This window comes from Oncorhynchus gorbuscha, linkage group LG17, assembly GCF_021184085.1.
Source record: "Oncorhynchus gorbuscha isolate QuinsamMale2020 ecotype Even-year linkage group LG17, OgorEven_v1.0, whole genome shotgun sequence".
In the NCBI taxonomy this organism is placed as follows: Eukaryota; Metazoa; Chordata; class Actinopteri; order Salmoniformes; family Salmonidae; genus Oncorhynchus; species Oncorhynchus gorbuscha.
In genome coordinates, this window is record NC_060189.1 from 27,164,459 (window position 1) to 27,188,958 (window position 24,500).

The 24,500-nt window shown below is 45.4% G+C and overlaps 1 protein-coding gene across 4 annotated transcripts; it reads left to right on the forward strand.

Moving 5' to 3' along the window:
* Positions 1 to 866: 866 nt before the first annotated feature.
* syt16 (synaptotagmin XVI) lies at positions 867 to 24,483 on the forward strand. Of its 4 annotated transcripts, none has more exons than XM_046308529.1 (7): positions 867 to 1,111; positions 9,342 to 9,578; positions 14,943 to 15,158; positions 16,793 to 17,055; positions 18,292 to 18,753; positions 18,867 to 19,056; positions 19,982 to 24,483. In XM_046308529.1, the coding sequence occupies exons 1-7, from the start codon at positions 1,099 to 1,101 to the stop codon at positions 20,293 to 20,295; spliced, it is 1,695 nt and encodes a 564-aa protein (XP_046164485.1). In that variant the 5' UTR covers positions 867 to 1,098; the 3' UTR covers positions 20,296 to 24,483. The 4 variants fall into 4 exon arrangements, with proteins under 4 accessions (XP_046164485.1, XP_046164486.1, XP_046164483.1 ...); XM_046308530.1 differs by having other exon boundaries at positions 868 to 1,111; positions 9,399 to 9,578; XM_046308527.1 differs by lacking the exons at positions 867 to 1,111; positions 9,342 to 9,578 and adding an exon at positions 10,023 to 10,629.
* The last annotated feature ends 17 nt before the right edge of the window (positions 24,484 to 24,500 follow it).

Consider the following 24,500-nt stretch of genomic DNA (forward strand, 5'->3'; position numbering starts at 1 on the left):
GCTGTATGACCTCTGAGGTCCGTATGGACTGCTCTCCTCTCTGTTAGTGTGTTTGCACATGATTCACTTCTACTCATGGGTGACTCTGTCAAGCGGCTGTGTGTGCGTGGTTTTTAGTACTATATTATGTCACAATGAGAATACGAACTACTAATCTAATCCCCAGATCAGATTTACACTTGTTTTATCAATCTCTGCATTACATACTGATGCGTGTCACCACCACAATGCCTGACCTGGATAACCAATGTGCTACCAACCTCAGGGCAGCCTACCAAACACACTCACTAACTACATGCTTATTTTTGTTCAATCGCAATATTTATTTCAGATGAATTGGAAATCAAGTTTGACTAAAAATGTGAAATTATGCAAATATTTCCATCAATTGGAGTTAACTGGGTTGTAGGATGCTGTAACATACTAGTCTTGCAGTAAATTGCTAACTGAAGATGGAGAACTAGTCTGACATTGGAGGTGCAGAGACGGGAGAAGAGGACAGGCAGCACACCATGAGTATCAGCCAGTAACTGTGGGTTTTGTACACTTAAATAAAGAATTCGATCATTACTATAGTCACTTCCAGTCGCGGTAAGTAGTAGCCTATCGTTTTTGAATTATGGTGAATTGTTTCGAGTTATTTATCCTGTAATCTATCTAGGTCACTCACTTGGCCAACGTGTCTTTAACAAGACCGACCTGGTCCAAGTACATCTGTGTCACGAAAGTGTTTATTTAATTTGAAAGACAATAATTTGTGCTCTGTTGGTCAAAGCCAGGTAGGTGAACATAAGGTCACCCGTGAGAAGATGAAAGAGAGACGGGAGGGAGAGGTATGGGGGCGAACACGTCATTGTTTTGAGGCTAGTAGGGACGGTGTGTTGGCGAAACGTCAGGGTGGTAGGAAGAGTCTAAACCGTGAATGCGGCTAGAGAGCTGGGCAACTGCGGAAGGAGGCGAGGAAACGGCCCACGGCAGCCAGTATACCCCTACCCGCCGCTATCCGTGCGGCAATCTATGGACAATGTGAGCCACCGGGGATGCCACTGCAACGTTAATACTATTCACATCTAAATCGGACCTTTAACAGACTCAACCATGGCCACAGATAGTAAGTATCCCAATAGAGAAAATGAACAAATGTATTTTTTTATAGTAGAGGAAAGGCAAGCGATAGGCTAGTACAATTATTTAATTCCACGATCTGCTGTTGCATATGCTATACGGTTGAGATTGAAGCGATCTTTTTTCTTGGTGCGTCTGGCTACAATGTTTCCATTTTACACTGCTTGATACAGTGATACAATATATAATTGTGTTGGCTGCGTCGGCTGACATAATAGGCTATAATTCCGTTATTTCAGCTACGACTTTAACACGCATGTTGTGCTCTGCAATTGTATGTTGGCATATGTGAGAATTCCCCTTTGCCATATTTCCTGTGACGACGTGCCATTGCAGTCATTATTATTGACTTTTCTGAGGGCTATGTGTTAAATGATGACGCAAATGATTAGAACTCGATTCAGTGTTGGAATTAAGGATAGGCCTGCGCCCAGATGAGTACTTGCATTTTATGTAGGCTATGGCACACAGAAGTTATATTTTTGACATATCCTGCCATCTCCAATGGAATGGTTAATCTAGGTCAATATTTGACAAGGTACAACATTAGTTTATACAAATCAGGCCATAAATAGGCTACCACTTGTGAGGTTGAATAATAGCTGACAGGAGCCTGTATGGACTTCAATGAATGGTAAAATCCCCTAACTGACTCCACACACACACACACACACACACACACACACACACACACACACACACACACACACACACACACACACACACACACACACACACACACACACACACACACACACACACACACACACACACTATAAGCGCCTTATTAAATGTGTAAAGTTATCTAACAACTGACCTATCTTTATTATTCTGTCACATTATTTCCATAGCCTGTTGTACCAAAGCTGAATGGCCCTGCATTGTAGTGATAAAGTAACAGAGAGTAACTCACCAGCAGTTGGACTCGCCCTCACTTGCCAAACATAGACATTGAGAAACACATAGTCATTTCTAGTTGCCAGCATGGACATTCATGAGGGGTGTGCCTGATTTTTCACTCATAGTATATTCATTAAGAATGCCTAATCGTGTTTATATAAACTCATGGAAAGGTGTGGGTGGAGTCGAGACACCCTTTAAGGTAAATATGCGGATTTACTGTGAGACTAGAAAGTCTGTACATGCATCCATACTTTCAGATCCCTTTTCTGGGTCATATCCCTAGAGGTGGCCACTCTCTCCAGTGGACATTCTATCCCTGAACAACTGGTCTGGAACCATCTCACCAAACTGCAAAACAAAGCCTGGGGAAAACCTAGACATACTGTACTGTAGACTAACTCAACCGTAATCAACCTCCTCTCTCAGTTCCCACAATAGAGAGACTGAAGAGATGCTCTCTGATCTCTGTATGTTTCAGAGCTTTGTGTTGTGCAGAAGCTCCTCTGAGCTGGAGAATATGGTTGAATAAGTACAGAGCACTCTGTTGTGTCTGCTGCTGCTGCTAATGGTGGCCTAGTTACAGGGCCATGCGTGATTCATACATTTCTCTCCATGTTGGGCAGACAGGGCTGGCCTGGAACTGACCGTGTGTGTGTGTGCGCATGTGTTATTCATGTACAGTATTTCCTGTTTACTGTAGTCTGTAAACTCTGTTCGGAATATAGCATATTAATCTATATAGTTTCATGAAATGTCAGATGTTCAGACACGACTTGTTTCATTATTTTGGTAATCATCAAAAAACAATTTGGGCCAACGACTTCATCTTAGAAGTGTTTGAACCTTACACCAGTGGAAAGGCAGTCTAGACTTTTTGATCGATGTCATCACCTCGCTCCATGTTATTGCATCTGAGAGCATTATTCAGGAAGGGTGTTTGGCCTAGCCCAGTTGGACAGGAAGAACATTAGGAGAGATTGAGGGAGCTAGTTCTTGTAGAGTCAGACAGAACACAGGGAGGGAGAAGGAAGTAGGTTGAGAACAGAACGAAGGTTACGTATGTAACCACAGTTATGTGAGCTACATAATTAGTTCATTCCAATATGGTATCGTTCCTCGCGGCAGGATACATTCAGATTAGTCCAGTGTATCGTGTAGTGCCGAGGCTGTGGCTGACCCCCTTAAACAGCTTCCTGCCGCTCTACTTCCACCTTGTCCTTTTTCGAGGTGCCGTAGATCACAGACAAAGAGGATTGAAGTGAACCAATAGCTCACATAGCCATGGTTACATACATAACATTTGTTATGTAGCACTATATTGGATCACTCCATTATGGTATCACAATACCAGATTAAATCGGTGAACTAGGTAAGGGCCAGGCAGAGAGCAAAGTCCTGTAGGACTGAGCTCAGGGCAGTCATAGTCGCGGTGTTCCTCCGTCCAGACTTCCTCCGTCAGACTCAGGGAACCTCCAGCACAGCCGCCCTGACCTCATTGGCGGGGGCAACATTGACTCGATAGTACCTCTTGGCCGTCATCATGGTATGCCTATATTGCGGCTAGATACACTCTCAATGTGGATGCCGCATCGAGCTGTGACTGTGAAAACCGTAAAACCGCTTGCACATATGACTCTCTCACCAGGTACAGAATATGCCCCGCCACATTTGATATGATGCATTGGTGGAAGAAGCCATGGCGCTCCGCAAAGTGTTCACCACATTGTCCTGAAGGCCTAGACTGGTCCACTAATGCCTCTCAGAGGCCAAGCCCGAAGCTGGAAACGGTGTGAGTCCGTATGCCACAGTGTCCCCCCCCAGCCTAAATGAGCGAGTCGGGCCTCAGGGGCAGCTGTCATGGAGTCCATGAAAGGAGGGACAACAGGAGGCTGAATCATGGTGATCTCGGGCCAGCAAGAAGCTATCTAGAGCAGCTGGTGGCCCATCAAGATGACCCTGTCTAGTATATGGGAAATGGTGGGAACACGTAAAGTGTCGTTGCCGGCCAATCGTGAGCTAGGGCATCCAGACCCAGAGGGCTTATAGGGTCTGACATCGAGAAAGAGCTGGGGAAATCAGTGTTCTCCTGAGCTGCAAACAGGTCCACCTGTGCTCTCACGAACCTGTACCAAAGCAGTAGCACCACCTGAGGGTGTAGACTCTAGTCCCCCTTCGACAGGCTGAGAGAGCATGTCCCCTTGCATTTTTCAGGACCCAGGGGATACTGTATGTTCTGCTTGCAGCGATGCCAAGCGGGTTTGGGCCCATGGCAAGCGCTCCCGAGCCATTGGACCAGGAAATGCTGTCCTACAAGGCAGGGCTGGAACTGTTGGAGAGCTAGGCGAACCAATCTGAGCTCCAGCACGTTGAGGCACCATGGGGGCTCCAGCGGCCACTGGCTGCCATGCCACTGAACACGGCTCCCCAACACATCAGAGAGGCCTCAGCGCACACCAGCACTCTGCGGTGGACTCTGATCAGGCCCACCCTCTTTTACAGGAAGGAGCAGGATAGCCACTTCGATAGGGTCCTCAAACATGCACTCATCACCAGCAGTTGATGGTGTCTGTGTTGTTTTGGGTAACGGCCGTGGGAGTTGAACCATTGCTGGAGTGGCCTGATGGAACCTACAGGGTAGCCACCATCAGTAGGTCGAGTAACTGTTGGCACTCTAACACCGACAGGGCTCATCCGAGACAGAAGCGGTTGAGGTTGTATAGGATTTTTTACTCTCACATTTGGGAGGTGTCCTCATGAGAGTCGAGTCTATGGACATCCCGAGGAAGATCGCCTTCTGTGGGACTTAAGGGAAAGTGTGTTTATTACTGTGCTTAGTCCTGCAATGGTCACCTCTTGTTAAACTAGCTACTTTGCAAACTTGTTCACCGTGGAACACAGAAAAGTCTAGGCAAGATGGCTGCACCCTGTGAGAGATGAAAACATGGCGTGCCTCGTGAAACCTAGCTTACTCTTAGGGGAGAACTGCAAGAAACATGCACAGTCTCTTGATCTTGCGGGGTAGGCGCGGTCCTCGAACTCCAATACTAAAACCGTGAGGGTTCCGGTGTACGGAAAAGTCACACAGACAACTCACACAGACAACTAAGACAAACTCTCAGCGCCGCTATACTGGTCGACCAAACAGAGTATCGACTAGGTTGGTACGCTGTCACAAGTAATAAAAACAAAGACAAAACCAAACAAGATGGCACAAGCCAAACCGAGTGGGGGGACAGCAGAGCACCCAGATGGAGAGGCTAGCTAGCTAGCTGCTCCAAGCTATTGAATAGCTGCGGGTATACTTCTGCGCTAATACATGCTAACGTAGAGCTCTTACCAAGCAAATCCTCTCTGGAATGAACCAAGAAAAGGAAGAGCTGGAAGTAGTGTGGCGGCAGCTATTTAAGGGGCTCAGCAGTAGCATCAACACTAACCGGTACACAACTCTAATCTGAAATCCTATCTTGCCACGCGGAAGGATACCATATTGGAGTGATGCAATATAGTGCTACATAACTCAACTGAGACTGGGGGCAGGAGTTCTCTAACTCTAACTCTAACTGGAAGCTCAGTGTGAGACATGAAGGGTGAGAGAGGACCTACAGACTCACAGTTCCCCTCTACAGGGACAGAACCTGCTCTACTCCACTCAGCCAGGACATTTGAGTTTAGCTGCTTTCATTTCATCAGTATATCCTCAGTCTAGTTTGTGCCGGCTGATGGGTAGATGTATGAACATGATATCGGCTGATTAGGGAAACAAATCTTGATTGATTTTAAAATGTTTGAAGATGAGAGAACTTGACATTTACACTTTCTTTGGACCTCTATACAGTTTGTATCAGAGGAAACAACATATATTTTTCTTGTGTTGATAGGAATGTAACAAAATGAAAGGTTCCCGTTGTAGAAGGTTAATTTCCGCAGACCTCTGGGAGTCATTTGATAAATTGGTTGTTCTATTGAATGCCACGACTAAAATGTCCAGCAGATGGCGCTATGCTCTTTTTAGTCTCATGGGTTTAGGACGTTCTCTTTCTAAATCATCAAAGACAGAGAGGTTTGGGGAAGACAGATATTTCCTCTATTTGAATTCACGTAGATTGTGACCTCATTCCAGTGTGTGGGTCTGTGTCATTTTGTATTGTATTCTCTTTCATGATGTTGCATATGCCACATGAAATTGCTCAGTCTGCAGAATATTCATGCACAACCTCATGGAACCAGCAGAGGGCATCTGCACATCAACATTGTGACAGTGGTCCGATATTGGTTATTGAAACAGGACTGAAGGCCTTGATCATTCATGTGAAGGTTCAGTCTTACTTATTTTCCCTGCGTCAAGCTTATTCTATATTGACGTTAGTATTACCTTCTTCTCATATGCATGGTTAGACAGGTGAACACATGCCCCAAGCACATACAATACAGTAGCTATAGCCCACATGTTCATGATTGTTATCAATCACGACCCCCTGACTATTGTTGTGCTTCCTGGTCCCCACTCTCTCTGGGCCCTGCCCTTTGTCTCTGATCCCTACTAAACGCACTCACCTCATCACTGAAGAGCTCTTGTCCTCCTGACCAATCATGGCAAGACTGACTGGCAGTGCCATGGTAACATGGGTCCTTTCTCTACGTGTGGGCAAAGACACTCATTGCATTATCCTCAACAGAGCCATTGGGCTGTTTCCAAGGAAACCAACTACTGCTGTGATGCTCAGGTGTTTCTGAGCTGTGAGATGGGCGTTGTGGTCATAGGGTTTGAACTAAGGAGAAAACAACATAGTGGATATGAAGAAAACATAATGTGGTATATAAGGGTTGGGTTCTTCAACCCCCTGCCCAGAAACAGATTCTCTCTCTCCCAGGCACAGTGTGTACCACAAACACATGTTGGTGTCCTCACCTCAACATCAATGAGCCAATCTACATAGTCAGCAGTACATTTTATAATGAAGATGATGCTTGGAGACTGGACACACACACACACAGTCCTGTACCTTGGCACGACTACAGCTGCTACCCCAAACAATAGGACCACTCACACAATCACACAGCCAATAGACAGCATACAGTACCAGTGTTTGTTCACTGCCCTGCCCCTCTCTCTCTATTACACACCTGTCTACTCCAAGTGTCACTCTCCTGAAACAAGTTCATTAGCAGAGAATACATCCATATCTTCAAGACTTTTCCTTTGTAGCGAGACGATCTGATTCTACTATAGTCGTCTAGTTGAGTGATGTTGCTTTTTGGCTCATTCTGTTCATTCTGCTGGAGGGCTGTGAACTAGCTGGGTATGTGAGATTTATTTTGATGTGAATGGAGAGATGCGTTTGAATGTTAATGCCTGTCTGTGCATGATCCTGTTTGATTATTTAGTAAGAGCATGCCTGCTGGAGTGTCAATGTGGTTCTGCGTGAATATTAAAACATTAGCTTGATTATTATGCTGCTGACTTTCCCACCCAGCGTTGAAATGAAACCAGGAAGAGGAGAGAACACTTTGAAGTCAGGGTTAGATTCAACGGATGACTGAAAGCATGGTCAAATTGCACCTCAACTACATGATGATGAGATCAGTCCATAGAGCTTCTTATTAGTGTGAGAATTATCACAGTGGTGTTTAGATTACCTTATAGTGGAGCTGAACAAAGGGACTTCACACTTTCTTTCAGTCTGGTGTAAAGTCAAACAGGGATAATTAGGTTTCCTCTCTGCTTGGCTCGGCACTACTCTAGGTATCCTTCATCTCCCTGCTGTTTCAAATGCAGCTTTTGAATTGGTATTGGTTTGTTTTCCTAGTCAAGACTCAGATGATATTGTCAGTAGTGTTGGCTCTGGTGTGTGTGTGTGTGTGTGTGTGTGTGTGTGTGTGTGTGTGTGTGTGTGTGTGTGTGTGTGTGTGTGTGTGTGTGTGTGTGTGTGTGTGTGTGTGTGTGTGTGTGTGTGTGTGTGTGTGTGTGTGTGTGTGTGTGTGTGGTAGAGGCAGATTGCCCTGCTGAGGGCTCTGTGGGAGGAGCAGGTGTCGCCCCAACCCCCTGACCCTGGTCCATTTCCTGTCCATCTGTATGGGGACACAGGGGGCTCTCAGAGAGACATAGTGGACCCTTTGTGTGCAGCAGAGAAGGAAACCCCAGTTATCTTGTTTTGGGTCTCACCACAAATTTCCTCTGGTTGTTGTATGTGGATGTGTAACAGACCACAGTGAGAGACCTTGGGGAAATAGCAGATCCAGAGGCTTAGTGCGAGAAGAGTAGTACAACAGAACAGAGAATAACGAGAGACATCATGGAATAATGGAGAAATGAAATGGATGAAGGGATTGTATTACATGCTTCAGCGTCTTGTACACACACTCACCCACGCACACCTACAGTAATCCTCCCAGTAGTGTTGACTTCATACCATCTGTAAAGGGTGTTTCTCCAGGGCATAGAGTCATGGCAAAGCTCTACTTCTCCTTTTATTGATTCCGCTGCACTTTGGAGGTTGTCGTGGAAACCACAAAGAAAGACATGGCTCTCTCTTGTACTGTGCTTGTATTCATTGGTTGGAGGAGTCATTGAGAGTGGAGTGGAGTACTCTATTTTTCTGTCTTTCTCTTAGGGGTCATTTACATCAGTAAAATATGTCTACTGAGATCTACCTATCTTCAACATCCGATTTGCAACTTTTCTGTTCACACTAGCATTGGATGTCGTGTGGCCAAAGCCACATTCCTGCTTCATGTGTGACTCAGAAGGAGGTAGTGTGGGAAAAATCTCTTAACGAGAGATTTGAATCTAGATCTGTCTCTTTACACTTCACAGGTATCTCTCCTGGACCGGGTGTTGTGTTGTCAAAGTAGTGGGGCTGTTAGTACACAAGTCCTCCTCAAGGCCTTCACAAGACAGCTCGCTAAACATGTCCATAGAAGGACAGGATTCTGAACTTGAGCTCAAGCAGAGGGGGATGTTTATCTACTCCTTCTGTTTTACTATTCATTAGAATGGGTTCAAAAGAGTTGTGTAATACATGGCCAGTTACGTAACACTTACAACCCTGAATCAGAATCAGAATGTTCAATATGCAATGCTAAATCCCAAGAAAGTTTCATAAGCTTATGTATTGCAAACAAATGTATTATTATTTGAAACATGTACAATTGTATGTATATTTGCTCTAAAATTCAATAGGCAGATACCACACCCAGAATATGTAACTTCTGCCCTGTTAGCTTAATTAAACTGAAACTCTTACTAAAGTGTCGCCCATTCTGTCTGTGTGTGTATCCTGTGTGTATGACTGTATGTGTGTGTGTGTGTTCAGGCTGTCTGTTTATGTGGTCTGATCAGTGTGTCTTTGTGTGTCCTCTCTCCTTCACAGTCACCCCAGAGGCCATCGGCTTCCTGTCTGCGGTGGGTGTCTTTGTGGTGTTTCTGGCCGTCCTCTTCCTCTTTATCAATAAGAAGCTGTGTTTCTCCCGCGTTGGGGGTCTGCCCTGTCTGGAGCAGCACGGCCGCGGGAAACGCTCCCGCAACAGGCCCGGAGTCCGCCAGGGGCTGGGTGAGTGGACTGGCATGGTGCCTGACTGGGGCCTAGGGGTTATGAGCCTGGGGCTGGGGAATACAGGAGGCAGAGGGGTGGGGTCTGTCTGCTCTCTGGGTCCTGAGGTAGGGTTTCTGGTATTGGGTGACCAGTTGGAGGGGTGGGCCCTGGGATGGAGACTGGAGGTGAGAGACTGTCAGTGGGGAGGGAGCGGGCCTAATGCAGGGAGACAGGTAGGAGGCCAGAGAGCGGCTGGCTGGGGAAAATATGCTATATCCATGTAATTCACTCTCTTCCTTTCTTCTCACAAATTGTAGAAATGCTGTCACTTTATCTTGAAACATACGGTAGTAGAACAATGGCACCCTTTAATGCTAATCATTCAGTCAGGGAGGAGGCTGTGCTTTGTTCTTCATTAGTCAAACACTGCAAACATTTCCCATAATCCCCAGGTAAACGTTTGACTCTCTGTGGTCGGAGAGGGCGGTGTTCTTGGCTCCGGTATTTCCTGGTCGTTCAGTCCCTTGAGCAAACATCTCCTGCTTGGATAGGCAGAGTTTCGGCTGATACTGTACTCAAGTCAACAGTTGCAGTCATGTCACTCTGAAGTAACAGTCGTTTACAGTGCACTGCTACGAGATGAAGCGAGATGATCCTGTATCGGAGATCCTTTCTTTGAAAGGATGGTTCATCCAGGTATCGGAGTCTTTGTCTGCGGCCCTCCTCCCCTCAGGCCAGGGACAAGACCAGGCTAGGGAGTCTCAGACAGTGTCTGCTGACCCAACACCCTCACCAGGAGACACCCAGGAGGTGTTTGATCCCTCAGAGCTCCAGGAGGACTTAGGGTCCCAGACCTCCAGGGCTGTTGTGTCCTCAATGGACCCCCAGCAGAGGCTACATACCCTCCAGGCTCAGCTGGCTCTACGGGGCATGAGTAGGCCTAGCAGCTCCTGTTCTGGGGCTGCCCCATCTGCAGAGTGTCTGTCTATCATACCCGAGGAGAGTGAGGTGGTGGGGAGCAGGGTGAGCTGGGCAGCCTCACGGTACTCCAGTAAGGCTGGCACAGCAGGTAAAGCGTTTATCTTTCATCACACTGGGTGGGTCAATATCAGAAGTAGATTCAGTCTGTTATACTGTGACATACTGAGATGTCAGACATCACCTTGAAGATTGTGAATAGAGAGACGCTTATGTGAATCCTCACTGTACTGTACTGATGTGTGTTTTACAGGAAGGGTGGTTAGAATACGTGTGTAAGTGCGTGGGTGACAGATACACAGACCTCTGAGGGATGCACACACACACCCACACACTGTTGAGTGAGAGTTGTATGGATCTCTGCTATACTGTAGGCACTTGAGAGTGGCCTACTTTTAGATGTGGGCTCTGAGAGTGAGCTCTCCAACATGTGCTACGGCTGTCACATGGAGACTGAGAGAACTGACAAATACTCTCAAGGTCATTCACTTCAGGAGTGGCCCTCCGACATATTAATTTGCATACCTTGATGGATGTGTTTGTGCAGCTCTCTGTGCCTGCACCTACAGCTCTCTGTGCCTGCACCTACAGCTCTCTGTGCCTGCACCTACAAGTCTTCTCAGCATTGTGCAGATGAACCTTCTCACTTTATTTTCTCGATCATCTTTTAGTGCGGTCAAATGAGCATGAATCAAATGTTTAAAAAAATAAAAATGGAAACCTGCTTTGAGGATTCTTCTGTGCACTCACTAGGCTTTAGTGAAGTGATGGGGGCTCTGCAAGAATAACTATTAGGATGTGGTGAAGGTCCTGGGCGCAGGAATGATAAGCCTTGGCGTGATTGATGTAATGGTGGAGTACTGAGGTTGGAGTGGCAGGGAGCTGCGGTCGGTATGTTCCAGTAGTGATGACTGTGTGATAGGGTTGAATATTTTTCCGCTATTTTACAGACGTTCCATCCAGAGAATAAATCACTTTTCTCCCTGGTAACCCGGTATTTCCCAGCAAAACCGGAAGTGTCATTCAAAAGCATTACAAAGCATTTGATTTGATAAGAGCTTTGATTCAAACCTGATGCTACACGAGTCTGTTGAGGCATACATTAAATACATTTTATGAGCCCTACATTAAATACATTTTATGAGCCCAAGCCCGAATTATTGTGCAATTATCCAATACATAATACGATATAGGCTACTGCACGTTACACACAACAGAAAAATATAAATGACGATAGTATCATGACACTAGGCGAGACCCAAATGCAGACACGGGAGGCAGATGGTTGGAGTTTAAGATGTTTCATAAATCCACAGGGAATAGGAAAGAGAATGGTCGTGGACAGGCAAAAGGTCATAATCAGGTCAGAGTCCAGGAGGTACAGAGTGGCAGCCAGGCTCGTGGTCAGGGCAGGCAGAATGGTCAGGCAGGCTCGGGGTCAGGGCAGGCAGAATGGTCAGGCAGGCTCGTGGTCAGGGCAGGCAGAATGGTCAGGCAGGCTCGTGGTCAGGGCAGGCAGAATGGTCAGGCAGGCTCGTGGTCAGGGCAGGCAGAATGGTCAGGCAGGCTCGGGGTCAGGGCAGGCAGAATGGTCAGGCAGGCTCGTGGTCAGGGCAGGCAGAATGGTCAGGCAGGCTCGGGGTCAGGGCAGGCAGAATGGGCAGGCAGGCTCGGGGTCAGGGCAGGCAGAATGGTCAGGCAGGCTCGGGGTCAGGGCAGGCAGAGTGGCAGGCAGGCTCGGGGTCAGGGCAGGCAGAATGGGCAGGCAGGCTCGAGGTCAGGGCAGGCAAAATGGTCAGGCAGGCTCAAGGTCAGGGCAGGCAGAATGGTCAGGCAAGCTCGGGGTCAGGGCAGGCAGAATGGTCAGGCAGGCTCGGGGTCAGGGCAGGCAGAATGGTCAGGCAGGCTCGGGGTCAGGGCAGGCAGAATGGGCAGGCATGCTCGGGGTCAGGGCAGGCAGAATGGTCAGGCAGGCTCGGGGTCAGGGCAGGCAGAATGGGCAGGCAGGCTCGGGGTCAGGGCAGGCAGAATGGTCAGGGCAGCGGGTACAGAGTCCAGAAACAGGAAAGGGTCAAAACCGGGAGAACGGGAAAAAAACGCTCGTAGGCTTGGACATACAAGACGAACTGGCACAGAGAGACAGTTCTGGGACACACTGGGAAAACAAGTGACACCTGGAGGTGGTGGAGACAATAATGAGGACAGGTAAAACAGATCAGGATGTGACAGATAGATGTAGCTCGCTATATGCTCTATTGGGTAAATAAATTAAACAAGCTCCAGTAGGCTAATCTTTTTTAGTGTGAACTGTATTACTGTACTGTATTGTATTATACTATATTATATGGACTGGAATTAGGCCTACTCACATCGTTCAAACCAGGATAAAGCAGAAGAGAACATGTAATTTGGGTGCAGCACTTTGCGGCCAACAAAGTTACAAGTGTAGGCTAGCTAATTAGATTTTAAATGTTGAACATAATAGGGCCAATTTGTATAATTAGTGGTAGGCCGACTCATATGTACCTTTTGTAATATTTCCCCTAATGTTGTTATATGTAGCCTACCCCCTCTTTCTCTCTATTGTTTCTTCATTCCTTCCTCGCTTACAACAGTTAAATGAAATAAGTTTGTCCTCATCTTCATCATTTTAATGACATGCTTAACATAATATATAGTACTAGAATTAGATGCAGACGGCTTTCACTTCTCTTCACGAAGATGGAATGGTTATGGGTCTGAATGAATAAATGCCATAGCCTACCGCCATTGTGCGTTCGCTCTTCTTTTAAACTCCCTGTGAGTTCTCTTGGCTGCTGTATTTAACATTCAGCAAACAAGAGCTTGCATCCCTCTTAGAATAGTCTATTGGCATAAGAAATGCAAAGAAATCATGTCCAGCAAGCTATTCTAGTCTAGCTTTTCCTGCATGGGACTCCAAGAGCTAAGGAGCAGTTTTTAAGGAGAAGCCAGAGGAGGACAGGTGTTTGTGTATTGCGCAAGAGACAGAGGCTATAAATTATAAGCTTGTTATGCATAATCCATCATTAGTTACCTAAGAAATTAGGCTAAAACTGCATTGAATTTATTACTTGGAAGAGGTAGGCTAGGAAGAGTGACAGGCTATTTCAAAACTCTGCAGCTGCAATAAGAAAAAATGTAAACAGTCTTAACAATTGAAAAAACAAGGTGACTCCCGAAAGCCAGATGGAGATGGGTAAATTAAATGCACATTTGGTCTTCATATTATTGTAGCATAGGCTACGCTGCAGCAAGTGTAACAAAAAGTTACCATGATGAGATAGATGATAACGCAGTTCACAATGCATGTAGACCTGTCTGTGGTTTTGGCCGGTAAATCCCGGTAAATCCCGGTAACCGGGTTTCCGCCATTGATGATATTAAAGCTAAGGGTTAGATGGCTCTCGGTACTGCAGCCCAGGAGACGCATTGAACACGAGGTGGGCAGGGCCACAGCAAATCAATCAGCAGCCTCTCGCCCACTCACTAGAGCCATCCAAGGGTTACCATGGTGATGTATGGTTCAGGTAAAGAGGGTGGTATTGTACTGAGTGACCTACACTGACGAGGGAGACAGGGCCAGAGACATGTGATACATCTCCATTACAGCCTCAATCAATATGTCAACAGACACTTATATAACCAAGTTACTCACTGTCTTTCTGTCCATCACTGGTGGAACTAATGGTGTTCAGATTAAATGCTTTGTAGAGAGAGAGAGAGAGAGAGAGAGAGAGAGAGAGAGAGAGAGAGAGAGAGAGAGAGAGAGAGAGAGAGAGAGAGAGAGAGAGAGAGAGAGAGAGAGAGAGAGAGAGAGAGAGAGAGAGAGAGAGAGAGAGAGAGAGAGAAACAGAGAGAGAAACAGAGAGAGAGAAACAGAGAGAGAGAAACAGAGAGAGAGAGAGAGAGAGAGAGAGAGAGAGAGAGAGAATGAAAGGATAACAGGCTCATTTGTTTTGTAATGCTTTGGGAATGTACAGCTGGCACTTCTCTCCTGCTCTCCTTGTTCTGGTTTCATAGCATGTCAGATCACTGGTTGACACTAAAGTCCCAGTGATCCAACACTCATCTGCCAGGCACAATCCAATTTGGATATGCGGGTTGTGCTTGTGATCGTTTTATCAAATGGTCTTTGAATTCATTCCTGTGTTTGTCTTGCCTTCAGCAGTAGTTTTAACAAGCACACGTATTGATGTGATCATATTCACATTGTTATTATTGATGTTTCTCTATCCTCCTCTCCTCTCTTATCCTCTCCTCTCCTACTACAATCCGACGATAATCATTAGGTTCTATAGTAGCTCTCCTGCCTGCACCTTCTCTCCTTCTCTTTGTGAACTCTGCATTCCGTGTGTGTGTTTGTGTGATCTCTGGTCCACCCAGTGAACAGTTACGGGGATGGTGAGGATCAGTCCAGCTCGTCGGATAGTGAGGAGGAGGTAGTGAAGCAGTTTGAGATCTCAGTGTCTCGCTCTCAGAGCTTCCGCTCTACAGGGACCACCGAGGTTGTAGCCCAGGCTGCACCGGGAAAACGCCACAAGTTCACCCGCCTACTCTCTGACCAGGAGGAGGGCAGCACAGAGCCCTCAGACTGCGAAGGTACACGTGCACACACACATAACGCACACAGAGACACGCATACATAACGCACACAGAGGCACACATACATAACGCACACAGAGGCACACATACATAACGCACACAGAGGCACACATACATAACGCACACAGAGACACACATTCTGACACAGTACAGAGTACAGATTAATTGGAGGATCTTAATTGGATCACCGTGTTGCAGGAGAGCTTTCTTGCAACGTAGGACATTTGAAACTTGTAGTGTATCTGAGGTTTAGAAAGGCTTCTGAAGTTTGTAATTTCCACATTTCAGACTTGATTTTCTCTTACGGAAATGTATCAAGCCCTAGAAAAATGTCCATGAATTATCATCCACATAATAATTCACATTTCCTGTAGCTGCAGGATTATCTTCCTGCTGTAACAAACTGGCTCAAAATTAGATCCTACATCTGTACACACACTCAAAACATGTCCTCTAATCTGTTCCAATGGGATGTAAATGAATCAACCCACCGCTCCAGAGCCCCAAAATAACATTTCATCACAGACTGCTGTCTGTAAAGATCTCAGGCTGAGCTTGGTTGGCCCACTCTGTGAGGGATCAACACAGAGATAGTGACAGAGCGCTCTGGGTCTTTAGATTAATTAGTGACTTGTTTGGACTCAAATGGTGGCTGTTGTCTACGACAGGCTATAAGAAGTATCAGTTTAAGTGGTGACAGCAGACCCAGGCATTATACAGATGTCATGGCCCTGGATGATAAGGGGGGATTTACCCACCCAACCCCCTCTTCCACCACTAGTTACTGGTACATAAAGAGTACAGTTCAAGTCTAAGTGTTCATCAAAGCCCCTGTTAGATGAATTGGAGGCCCCTGGCATTATGAATTCCCTGACTATGCCTAAATATTTTTTCATTGAATTCAATTATTTTATTGAACAAAGAATCCATTTGTTTGTATGACTGACATCCTGTCATGGGGGTTCAACATGCCTCAGTGACTCACAATAACTACCTGTGACTCACAATAACTACCTGTGAATCATAATAACTACCTGTGACTCACAATAACTACCTGTGAATCATAATAACTACCTGTGACTCACAATAACTACCTATGATTCATAATAACTACCACATTTCCTTCCTCCAGTGAGCATGTGACTGGTGGTGTTATGATATAACTAGTGGTCTGATCGACCCTGGGAACACACAACACACACTGATGAGTCACACTGTGCCCTGTTGCCATGGTGATCACTCTCTGTAGTCGTTGATATAACTGTCGGTCTGCCCTTAATGATACGGAATTGGAGGTAATTGCCATTGATCAGCTCATGGTGCAGCCCCATACCAGCCACACTAATTGAAGGAACAGGTTTCTGAAAAGTTATGCAATTTCTGTTCAAATAGGAGGCTTTATATTGCTTATGTTTATAAAATGCATTCAATTACTATGTTATACACACAGGGCTGGCTTGTATTTCATATCCCAAGGATGTTTCATCACAATGTTTAATTACTGATATGTTTATTAAGGGAAGCCTGTTCCATTTCAGACTGCATACCATACAACATATCTCAGTGTGAGTGTGCTGTATGTTTCCATGTGATATTGTGTCTTTATGAAGCCCTGCTGTGATCGTCCCCAGACGTGGACGGAGACCTGAGCAGGCTGAGTTACCAGAACCCCCTGTCATACGGGGATGAGAAGCGGGGCTCCCTGGGGTCCCAGGAAATGGCTGAGGTGCTGGACGGCCCACCACGGGAGGGCTCGCTGGACACAGGGGGCAGCCCGGCCCCCAACATGAGTCGCCAGGCCACCGAGGGGAGCGTTGAGATGGAGACAGCCGTGGACAACCAGGGTGACGACAACAACGACCCTACAGATAGCTCCTCCACATGGAGCCCAGAGGTACTGCAGCCAACGAGCCCTCACTGTCACATTGGGCCTGGTGAACCAAGGTTTCCTGATCAGGGTTCAGGAAACAGTCCTTGCCCTACTAATAACATACCGTAGCTTTGCTATACAGAGAAACATAGTTTTTTCTCAAGGGAAATGTTGGTTGGCAATAAGAGGCAGCTATGTCCATCATGCCACACTGATGAGGAACCTGACAAGGAGAAGATGTTTTGTATTAGTCCCACAGTCTTTTCCTGTCAGATGAATTTTGGGCATACCAAGAAAAGGCTGACATGAGGCCCAGGGGCACATTGGAAACAGTACATAACTCCTTCCTTATGCCTCATAAATATTGATGAAATGTGGCACAACCTGTTGCTGTAAAGCGTTACTGAGTATTGCTAATGCTTGCATAAGCGTTGTGTTTGTGTGCTACTGTGCTAAAGCACTAATGTGTCATGTTTGATTTAGGCGCCCAGTTGGAGTGAGGTGAGAGGTGAGAGCGAGTGGGCAAGTGATGCTGGCTAGCACTGCAGGCCTCCATTTCACTGTCTGCCCAGACCCAGGCCCAGACGTGCTTTTGCGACAGCTTGTCGCTGTGTGTGTGTGTGAAATGGGGAGCAATCTGTGCACGAGTATCCCACTAACTTTTTTTCACCTTTTATCCAACTCACTTTGTCGAATAGAACATGGTATGTAGATGGTAGCTAATAGATACCTTCGACATGTATTGAAAGAGATATATATATATATATATATGTGGATATATAGTGGATGTGAATGGAACAACACATACAGATACACGTGAATGAAAGCAAATTGTTAGCATCATTGTATGTTGTTTGTTTTGAATCATTTGAGTCGTGGCTAACCTTGAGCGTCAGGTGGTCGTGTCAGTAAATGGAGGGAGTGTTGGGGAGGGATATAGCTTGAAGAAGCGCATGTCGCCTGATCTGTGCAGTATATTGTAGCTGCCACTATGATTATCTTAGCTGTGGTTGCCGTGCCAACACCAACACTCCGCCTGCTCTGTCAACATGATGACCCAATCGATGCTGTGTTTACTGACCGCATGAAGCGCTGCTTGGCTGGAGTCAATTTTCTCTTTAACACCATCCTCTATCTTTGCCTGATGCAAAATACAGTATGTGATTAGAATTGTGACATTGATGACTATTTCATATGTTGGCTTCTCGCAGGGAGCATATATCAGCAACTGTCTGTGTTTTCTGCTTCCCCTCCTCTCAGCAGGAGCATCTTCCTGTAGAGGAGGTCCTCCCTTGCCCCCCCAGCTCCACCTCACGCCCCCCTATCACCAAATGCGGTGACCTCGAGATCACCCTGGACTACAAGGCCGCCTCTCAGAAGCTGTTTGTTACCGTTGTGACCGCGCGGGACATCCCAGACAAAGGGCGCAGTGGGATGGACTCGTGGCAGGTGCATGTGGTCCTGCTCCCGGCAAAGAAGCAACGCCATAAGACCTCCGTCCAAAAGGGGTCCGTGCCCGAATTCAACGAGACCTTCCGCTTTTCTCACCTGGAGCCTTCTGAGCTGGGCACCTCTGCCCTGCGCTTCCGGCTCTACGCCCTGGGGGGCCGGATGTCCCGCGAGCGCATGATGGGGGAGAAGGTGGTCCGCCTTGAGGGGCTGAGCCCAGAGGGGGGAGATATGGACACCACGCTGGTGCTGGAGCCCCGCAGCAACATGAAGGTGAGAGAATAGACCCTTAACATCACCCAAAGACACAACAAAACACTGCTAACATGTTACTGTATACGATGCAAACTTATACTGTATGTGTGTAACTTTCTCCTGTGCTCCAGAGTGTTGACTCTCAGGTCAGTCTAGCTGGGGTGTCCCAGAGTGACAGTGCGTCCTCCACCCAGTCTCTAACCCACGGGGGCGTCCCTGAGCTGCTGGTGGGCCTGTCCTACAACGCCACCACCGGGCGCCTCTCTGTGGAGCTCATCAAGGGAAGCCACTTCCGCAACCTTGCCATTAACAGGCCGCCCGGTGAGCAAACACCCTCACACACACCCATGTTTACATTAATACGTACAGACTATCAGATTGTAAGGGCTTTTGCAAAGTTCCAATTCGCCACTTGATGCATGAGTGATGTTTCTGATGCCCTAAACAGAAGAGACTGGTGGGAGGAGCTATAGGAGGACGGGCTCATTGTAATGGCTGGAATGGAGTTAATGGAATGGAGTCAAAAATGGTTTCCATATACCATTCTATTTACTCCATTCCAGCCATGACAAGGAGCCCGTCCTCCTATAGCTCCCCTCACCAGCCTCCTCTGGCGCTAATGATTTTATTTTATTTGGACTAAATGATGTAATGTCCAGACGTAGATATAGTGTTGGGTGATGTAATGAATAAAAGAGTATGATGACACATTATACTTGATGATTCACCGTGATGGTTTGTGGTTCAGTAATCTGTGTTAAAGGCAATCTTGTGAATAGCGGTAAAAGAAACAGCTGAATCTCCTGTTTACCCATGCATGACCACTACCTGGTTACCGGTGACCGTATACACCTGACCCATCACATGACCCATAACCTCAGTGAGACTGCTCTCTAGTGGTGAGAAATGACAGTCCAAAACTATACAAACATACACCAGAGGAGGCTGCTGAGGGGAGGACGGATCATAATAATGGCTGGAACATAGCAAATGGAATGGCATCAAACCATTTGTTTGCTGTATTTGATACCATTCCACTCATACCGCTCCAGCCATTACCACAAGCCTGTCCTCCCAAATGAAGGATCCACCAACCTCCTGTGACATACACCCTATCAAAATGGCTCTTAAACAGAATGCACCCCCATGCAATCATGACTTAGTCAATCATACTGTTTTTGTTTATCCCTCTTGACTTCATTACCTCTCTCTTAGCCTCTCCTTTCTTTCTGTCTCTCTCCCTCAGACACCTATGGGAAGCTGACTCTGCTCAACTCAGTGGGCCAGGAGATCTCCAGGTGTAAGACATCAGTGCGGCGGGGGCAGCCCAACCCCGTCTACAAGGAGACCTTTGTGTTCCAGGTTGCCCTGTTCCAGCTGTGTGACGTCACCCTCATGGTGTCCATCTACAGCCGCCGCAGCATGAAGCGTAAGGAGATGGTGGGCTGGCTCGCCCTGGGCCAGAACAGCAGCGGGGAGGAGGAGCAGCTGCACTGGCTGGACATGAAGGAGTGTAAAGGCCAGCAGGTCTGTCGCTGGCACGTCCTCCTGGAAGCCTAGAAGCCAGGATGGAGAGGAGAGGATGGGAAGCAAATCCCCACCACTTACCCAGTCACTTAGGGCCCAATTCCGACTTCTTATGCCTTTTTCTTACTCACCGCTTTCCTACGCACTTCTCAGTAGTTGGTATTCAGACGTACCTTATGAAGGTGGGAACAGGGATTTGCAGGTGTGGTTCCCTTGCACGTGCTGAATGAATGTAATTCAACCACTGAAACCTACACACTTCCTGGCCAACAGATTTTCTTGTGGAGTTTTCATTCAATCGGGTTTTCTGTACATTTATCTTGAACCATCCTTTTAAATACCATCCTTTCAAACCTTTAAGTTTGAATTTTGTCCACAGACTCACTAGAATATATAGTGAGAATGGTTTCAGAATATTAGGGATCAATGAAAGAAAGCCATCTAAATATGCAGCATCTAAATATATGCATATTAGTCTCTGTTTCAGCACCAAATGGTAGATTTAAAAATACTCTGATCTTGTAGATTATTTAGTGCTAGGAAAGTATTTATGAATCATAAAAAAACAGGTTTGGAGAGCCTTTATGCACGAAAGAAAGAAAACGGTGGTTTGATTCATTCTTAAAATTGTTAACCAGTGGTAATGTTGGAAGATTAGTGTACATATAATTATAATAGGGAGAATATTGTACAATCGTAGGCTATACCCATGTTTATTGCCTGCACTAACCATGGAACTGTGTGATGACACGGCCAGGTATTGCGCCATGCGATTTACGGCTTGGTCTGCGCCCTGCTCCGTAATGATTTAATTAGCCCACATATATATTTTTATATTATCAACTGTTACTGATGATCCTCAGCAACAACCACATGGCCGTGGCAGCGTTTACAGAGGAAGCAAACGAATGTAAACGAAACAATGTATTTAAATGGAATGATAATGTAGGCTATAGCAATTGAGGGAACCAACAGTAAATTAGCAGGAGAATGTGTGTTATTAGGACTACTGACAGTCAATGCTGATGGTGTCTAATATTTAACATGATAGAAATAGGAGACAGAGAAAGTTGAGGTAGCCTATAATTAAGACATTCGAGAGTGCCCATCCCTGCAAGTTAAAAGGCAGTACAGTTAAAAGTCTGCATAATGGCCCAGCATTTCATCAACTTTACAGTGGGAAAGTTGATATGTTGATATGCTTCAGTTTGCTACCATATGACTGGTTTCACATTTGTCCCTCAGTGACTATAAGGTAGAATATATCTAAAACAAGTGTAGTTTATATTTACAATTTCCTTACCCAAACAGTTTGCTCATATACCTAGCTCTTATCAATAGCTCTTATCAAGATGGAAATTAAAGTGCATGGAAAATGGTGTTATTTATTTTGGAAAAAATTAAGTAGATGCTTTTTCCACTTGGAACCGGCAGGTTCGCTAGACCTTATACATAGTTTCCTTGCGCGCAAAATTGATTACATTATTATAGGGAATTAAGTCAAGGTCAGAATATCGCTTATCAGTAGACACACAGAATATTGCGTATCAGTAGACACACCTCAGCCACACCTTACTTTAGTCAATCTCCACCCTGAACGAATAGCAGGTGAATAGCATGCTATTCTCATGCTTAATTTCAAGGTCAGAATACGCATAGAGAGACAAGTGCATAAAAAGGGAATTCCGTTCCATTTACACACTCTTCACTCGGGTTGGAATCGGGCCCCTAGTTACTAAACTGGTTGTTCCTGGTAAGTGGAGGGAGTTATCCTGTCTCCAGTCCCCAGACAGACACCTGCTCTGTGTAGGCAGGAGAGCCTCAACACAACTACTGCGGCCCCATCATGACTACAATCTGCAACCTACAGCTCCACACACCTGTTTACACCATTGATGAGCAAAAAAGGATATCACATAGCAAAAAAAAAAAAAAAAAAAAGTGCTTCAATTATGCCGATATGGATATACAGAAAAGATCAATTGTTGCATTTATTCTATGGGTTTTTATAAGTTTAAATTCAGAAAAGGTTATTGAGTATTGGTTTCAACTATAGTTACATTGTGTTGTCACAGACAGCGAGAAGTTTGGTTGGTCTTCTCTGTATAGCCGCTATGAAGATGTCAAACATTGTATCATACAAAAATGAGTATACTGTTATGATTGTCCAAGGACAGTGGTTTTTGATGAATTACTATTGTACTTTATTCAGCCACACTTCAAGGTGAAGAAAACAAATATTTTAGAATGATTTCTTCCTTTATGAGGGAAAGGGAGACTGAAATCTTTGTTCTTTTGTATCATTCCAAACATACATTTAATCATTTGGATTTCAAAACTGTTTTGATAGATTTCTTCCTGCTTTCTACTTTTCTAGGTTTTGAAACTGTATAGTTCAGGGTAATTTCACATTGAATGAGCATGCTTTCTGTCCTTTATCACACGTGTTTGTATCTCCATCTACAACTTTTACTCCTCCTCTCCTACTGTAAGACATGACCTGCTCTCAGACAAGCAACTGAAGGACTCTTTATTACTCTTTATATTACTCTATTTGACGAGAACATCTGTCCACTCTGTCTGACAGATTCAATCTCTTCATTTAGTGGCCCTTTCTTAGTGACTTCCCAGGGTAAAGTTCATTTCAACTTCCATCCATGCTGAGCTGAAAAGAGGCTTTAAATATCCCAGTGCATCTGTTAATAATATCATGCCATGAATGACCCTCCCAAGCAGTGTATTATTTGTCTCTGCTCATTGGTAGTTTCAGTCCTTGGACCGTACAGTGTGATGATGATGATGATGCTCATGGCCAAGTCTGCCTCAGCTTCATTATATCCTATGGCAGTAGCTGCTTTTGGGTGATTACACTTATTACACACCCTAGGTCAAGGGATTCTCACACCAAGGAGGATATTTTAGAGCAACTGTATTCCTACTAAGCATATTTTGCCAAGCTCCTCTGGACAGCAGTTTTACTGGCATTCTAGTCCACTGGTCTTCAACCTTAGTGTACCTACAGTTCAGTCGGTATCTGGCTTGTGGACTCCTATGGGGCCTGTCTGATTAACTCTATCTAAGCAGTCATTGGTTGTTCAATGAAGTACTGAGGTGGAATGTAAATCAGTATTATTCTCTGCCATTTGAGTGAATTATCCATGGTCCATGACCTGTGGGGTGTTATGGAGCATTGAACCTGCAACCTTCACAACCACTCTGTTTTCCTGGATAGACAAACAGATGTAATTAGGTCCCTTGCGTTGCATAGGGGAATCATACTCTTAGTCAAAACACCAGGGTTCGACTCAATTAGAGAGCTGTGCTACATATGAAAATGTCCATTTCCTCCAATCAAACTAATCACCCCTACATCACATATGGAATTCTTCCAATGAGAAGAATGGATGGAGAAATATATTTGAGCTTCCTTGGAACTGAGTGGCTGTCTTAGAATTGCCCAGGTTGGTCAAACGTTTACATTTGTATCAAAGGTTAAAACCACTTTTTTTTCACTTTTAGCGAGAACATTGACTTAGTAAGTAACTGATTCAGGGAAGAGTATAGCACTGCGTTTGATGATGATCTTTTCATTACAAGATGACAAACTATGGATGCCACAGTTGGAGAGACTTTCCTCTGCTCTGTGAAAGAACTAACCTAACCTGAAATGACTGGTAGATGCAGTTCATGTCATGTTTATAACACGGGTTTGTATGGTTAATGATTTGACCAATGATTCCAGAATGACCATTACATTGATAAGATGTTATTTACTGTACCGGCTGAACCAATTACGATGTATTGTATGCATGTCAAGAGTTGCTGTACATGATCCCTCTATATTTTTGACATTTTAAATGTTCAAGATGCCCTCTGAAGTATATGTTACTACTACAGCATGCTAGCTTTCAGCTTCCACACAGTGAGATTCTAATGAAGTGCCTGTATCGTAAGGGTAAGAGTTGATGCCTGTATGGGGTGAAATTGATAGATGCATAAAATAGAAATACATGCATAAAAATGAGCATGAGTGTATAGTCAACCATGTTTAATGTTCCTGTGAGATGCAGCTGTATGCACGGACTGTTGATTTGTTCTCATGCCTATATACACAGTGCCTGCACCATGCATGCAAAGAATGACAATGACATAGATAGTACTTTTGCACATACTGGTCGTATTAGTTTTGTTCTTGCTGATAAAATAAAGATCCGTGTTGTAGTAAAACTGGCTGCCAT

Bases quoted from the DNA above. Each gene is read 5' to 3' on its own strand.
- syt16 (XM_046308527.1), top strand. From the start codon at position 10,200: ATGAAGCGAGATGATCCTGTATCGGAGATCCTTTCTTTGAAAGGATGG. The intron at 15,159-16,792 runs GTACACGTGCAC...GATCGTCCCCAG, and splicing joins AGAGCCCTCAGACTGCGAAG to ACGTGGACGGAGACCTGAGC. The intron at 18,754-18,866 runs GTGAGAGAATAG...CCTGTGCTCCAG, and splicing joins AGCCCCGCAGCAACATGAAG to AGTGTTGACTCTCAGGTCAG.